Here is a 4,711-nt window from a genome sequence, read left to right on the forward strand (position 1 = left end):
TAACCCACGTTTGACCCGGCTGGGGACATTTCTGGGCCGGAACTGGGGAGCGTGTTTTGCTTCCCAGCCCACGCTGGGCAGGCAGTGGCCTACTTTGCGTGGGGCGCCCCGTGCGCCTCAGTGACTCGGAGGGAAGCTGGCGTGGCCTTCGCTCTGGTTAAACTAGTAACAGTCAGGCTCTTTCCAGTGGGCTTTAAAGTGTCCCTCACCTTCATCCCTGACCGGGCCCCCTATCTAGGTTTTCGCTACGGTGTTGGCTGCTCCTTTGTTCGTGGAAGCGAAGCAAACAACCTCGGGCTGATGGTTCTCAGCACCCGAGGGGGACAAAGTTGCCGTGAGAGGCGCAGCCTGCTCGTGGGCTGGTCTGAGCTGTTGGTTGTTTTGTTTGAGGATTTGGTCCTCCTCAAGAGAGTCATTTCAAACATGCCGAGGATGCTTGATGCACTGAGCTTGGAGCTGGTGACATCAAGTCAACTGGCCGCGTAAACACCTGGGTGGCTCAAGCACAGCTTCAGGTACTGTTAAGCCGGGCACAGGGGCCCCGCTCCGCCCGGACAGCTGCCGCCTTGCTGCGCTGCGCACCCCAGAGAGCCTCCGGCACCGCCTCCGCTGCGGCAAAGCGGGCTGTTTGTCTGAGGGCCTCTGGCGCTCCCTTGGCCCAGACACTGCACATTGTTAGGGCCAGGGACTGGGTCAAGGAGATTACGCAGACACTGGGAGCACACGGGCAGAGTGGATCAAGAGAGGTCGGGGCATCGTAGGGATTTTTCGAGGTAACACTTATTGGGCTTTGGGGAGACTCGTTGCATGCCAGGCCAGGAGGAGGGAGATGGCAGCAGTAGCCTCCCTGGTGACCTCTCCTCTGTATTATTTGCTTGCAGATCAACAAAAAACTACAGTGATTGAAAACGGGGAAATCAGGTTCAATGGAAAAGGGAAAAAGATTCGGAAGCCTCGGACCATTTATTCCAGCCTGCAGCTCCAGGCTTTAAACCATCGCTTTCAGCAGACACAGTATCTGGCCCTTCCAGAGAGAGCCGAACTGGCAGCTTCCTTAGGACTGACACAAACACAGGTAATTCCCGAGAAGCCCAAGTATCCCTGAAATGCTGGTCCCGCTTGCAGGTCGGACAGGGAGCACATCAGGAGGAATTGTTGGCCTAGTCAACCAAGGATGGAAGGAGCTTAATGACAAATGCCTTTTGCTCCAGTTATGCACTTTCCTGGGACAACACAGTTTGGAATGAATGACCTGGTATTGAATACTGGATTGGATTTGCACATCCTCCCAACCCTCGGCGACCCCACCCCAGCCTAGAATCCTTTTGTGACCAAACTCATAATTCAATTGAGTCTTATTCCAGAGCAGAACAACATGAAAGAGAACAAACATTTAGGAGAAAAAGGTGTACAAGCCAGGAGGCAGAATAAGGTTCAACTTTTTTAAGGATCCTTTTGTAGGACCTGTGAACTAATAAGGTTTTCAACTCCTTGACACAGAAAGAAAACTTGTGAAATGAACTACGAAAAAACAAAGTAGGCATAGGTTCCAATGAGGTTTAGTAAAGGCTCCAAAGTGCAATCTATTTATCCTAGGAGTGTCAAGGTGGGTTTTTCTGAAGATTTCCCTAAGCACAGTGGTTAGGTCATCTGGGTGACAGGCTGATGTGGTCTGAGCTGCCTCCCTTGAGCACAGGACTTGGGTGTAGTGGCAGAGCTGGAGATCAAAAGGAAATGTTACCAAAATTGTAACAGGTGAAGCCACAGTTAAGTACAGTTACTGAAGTTCTCCCATCCTACTAATTTGAAAGCCATAGAAGGCATTTCAGATTTCACAAGAAGGAGCTTAGGTGAGTATATTAGGACCCTGGTCAAAAAGCCAGGCTGCAATCACCTGCAGTTTTTGTTGATTAATTTACCTACATGGAGTAAGTAGGCCTCATCTGATGTAGGTAATCTTCGGCAAGGGGACCTCAGGTTTTATGAGACTGTTGCTGCAGACTGATTATGTGTTGACTTAAGACAGTTGTTCCTTAAGCTCTTTTTCAATTTAGCCTGTTTTCTCTTTCCATATTGCTATTCATAATATTTGGGGTTTGATATGAAGGGATTCCGGCTATTCAGTGACTTGTATGCCTCTTGAAAAAGTGGATTCCTATGGCTAGGGAATTTTAAAGGTAAAAGAAGCTGCACCATAAAATTTCCTTCTTCAAATAAAGTAGATCTGAAATGTTGGCCTAGATACTATGCCCCCATCCCAGATTCCCGATTAACGTTTATTTTTCAGAAGCCCTTTGACTTTTAGTTACTATACTAACAATCATGTGATGATCGTTGACCACAGTTTGACTAGGCAACATACAAAATAGGGAATGAAGGAGCTGCAGTCCTTCATCCCTGCAAGGTTATGGGGATATATTTATGTCTGGAGAAAGATGCTTCATGTATAATCTATGGCATATGCAATATATGCATAGATATATTCAAGGCACTTAGTTATAAATGTACAGGCTTTAATTCCTTCAGTCATTTGCTCCTTGTACCTGTATAGAGATAACAGCTTTTGGGTATCTTACGCATGTACAGGGAGCAAATGACTATGTGAAATAGTCATTTTACATAGACTAAATTTACATTACTAAATTCTATGTAAAATGACAAGACTCAGAGAAGGTGCATCCAACTGAATGGCTTTGATTTGAAAGGGCTCCTTTTAAAAATCCTTCTTTAGGCTTTGAACCTGGTCATCTCATTCAGTTTTTTCTTATTTATACTGTTGTTTTAAACCTATGCTAGCATGCAATTCTAGAATTACAATAACTTTAGGTATCCAGGCAAGATACCTAGTAGTTTGGAGGAAGTGGGAGTGTAAGAGGCTAGAAAGAGGTGGAAGGAGGCGGGGACTTGGCTTGTAGGCGTTGGCGGTGGTTGTTTTTTGTTTTTTTGCTTTTTTAATATTGCTTCCAAATCCCCGAGTGATGCTAGAGGCACTGGTTTGATGTTTATGGGCCTAATGATTGCTGCATTTCTTGCAGGTGAAGATATGGTTTCAGAACAAACGCTCTAAGTTTAAGAAACTGCTGAAGCAGGGCAGTAATCCTCATGAGAGCGACCCCCTCCAGGGCTCGGCGGCCCTGTCGCCACGCTCGCCAGCGCTGCCTCCAGTCTGGGACGTTTCTGCCTCGGCCAAGGGTGTCAGTATGCCCCCCAACAGCTACATGCCTGGCTATTCTCACTGGTACTCCTCTCCACACCAGGACACGATGCAGAGACCACAGATGATGTGAGTTGTCCAAGGAAACACCCTAGGGAAATGTCTGAACAAGGAAAAGAGGATCCGGGACCTGCTTGTATCTGCGAAAAGGAGCCGAAGGAGCAGGCTTAGGAGAGCTCATAAGTGTGGCGAGAAGCCGACTAGGCTCATTTTCTCTCCATCTCTCTCTCTCCCTCTCCTTTCTTTTCGCTTCTTCCTTTCCTCCATTCCTTCTTTCTTTCCTTTTCCTTTCTACCTTTCTTTTCTTTTTGCCTTTTCGCTTTTTTTCTCATTTACCTTCTCTCTTGAGCAACATCAGTAATTGATCTTGCGTCTCAGAGAGACAGAAAGAGCATGTGTGAGAGAGAAACTGGTTTCTATGCCAGCACTCCTGAAACCCCTTACTGTAAGGATATTTTCTCTTACCCCTTGGGATCCAGGCTCTGAGTCTCTTCTTCTCTTTGGGAGTATCCATCAAAATGACTTTTTTAAAAACAGATTTTCCCCCAACCAGAAGAATCTGCACAAACATGGCAGCGTTTTTACTTGTTTAATGAGTTTAAGACATTACATGGTGAAAGAGAAGCATTTGGACTCCTGCATTTTTATTTACCATTCCCAGACTGACAAGAAAAAGAAAAATCCTCACATAACAGCCCTTCTCTAAAGAAAAAGGAAAAAGTGACTGTAAGATTAGAACATTGCTACAAAGGGAATGCTGCATGTTTTATCAAAATGCAATGACCAGGAATGATGGTTGATTAAAAAAAACAAAACAAAAACTACTCTTTCCCCACCCCACCCCCCCAAACCCTGAACTGGAATCAGGAAAGACAGAGGAAACAATCAAAATCGCCATTCTATTGCTTTGACACCTTTACTAGGTGAATTGGTGGCATTCACAAAGCTAATAGGGACGTTTATATCAAGAAACATTTCTGTATATATTGTTGAATTTTAGTTGTACATATACTTTGTATGTTTTTGTCTTCTTTCATATATGGAGTAAAAGCCACAAAACGCTAAGAGTGTGTTGTATATTTCTCTCTCTGTGTGTCTCTGTCCCTCTCTTTCCTCCCTCCTCCCTCACTTCCCCCCATTAAATTTTCTATCACCCTTTAAAAAAATCCTGTTTCCTAATATGGGAAGTCATATATATATATATATATATATATATAATGAACATCAAGTGCCTGCAAAGATGTCAGTTTGCACTACTAGCCGTTGTCTTAGGTACTTTAACATTAACCATGGATGTTCTTTCAGCTTTCTTTACGTATTATGTTTTTGTTGTAATTTCTACACATTTATCTACGTTTTAAACATCAGAATGACCTATCCTCAAGTTAACTTCTAGACATCACAGTAGTTTCTAGTGCTGAAACTGAGTATTCTCCTTTCCCTTTTCCCAGCCAAAATAATACAGCCATATTTGTCTTTGTTTGGATGCAGGTTTTC

The 4,711-nt window shown here is 44.5% G+C and overlaps 1 protein-coding gene across 1 annotated transcript in view; it reads left to right on the forward strand.

Annotated features, from left to right (window-relative positions):
• Positions 1-4,277, forward strand: part of DLX6 (distal-less homeobox 6) — a 5,505-nt gene extending 1,228 nt beyond the window's left edge. The window contains exons 2-3 of the mRNA XM_012510224.2: positions 882-1,075; positions 3,036-4,277. Of these exons, the coding sequence (XP_012365678.2) occupies positions 882-1,075; positions 3,036-3,287 (446 nt within the window). The 3' untranslated portion in view covers positions 3,288-4,277. The remainder of the gene's footprint in view (positions 1-881; positions 1,076-3,035) is intronic.
• The last annotated feature ends 434 nt before the right edge of the window (positions 4,278-4,711 follow it).

The sequence above is a fragment of the Nomascus leucogenys genome, chromosome 11 (genome assembly GCF_006542625.1).
Source record: "Nomascus leucogenys isolate Asia chromosome 11, Asia_NLE_v1, whole genome shotgun sequence".
Lineage (NCBI taxonomy): Eukaryota > Metazoa > Chordata > Mammalia > Primates > Hylobatidae > Nomascus > Nomascus leucogenys.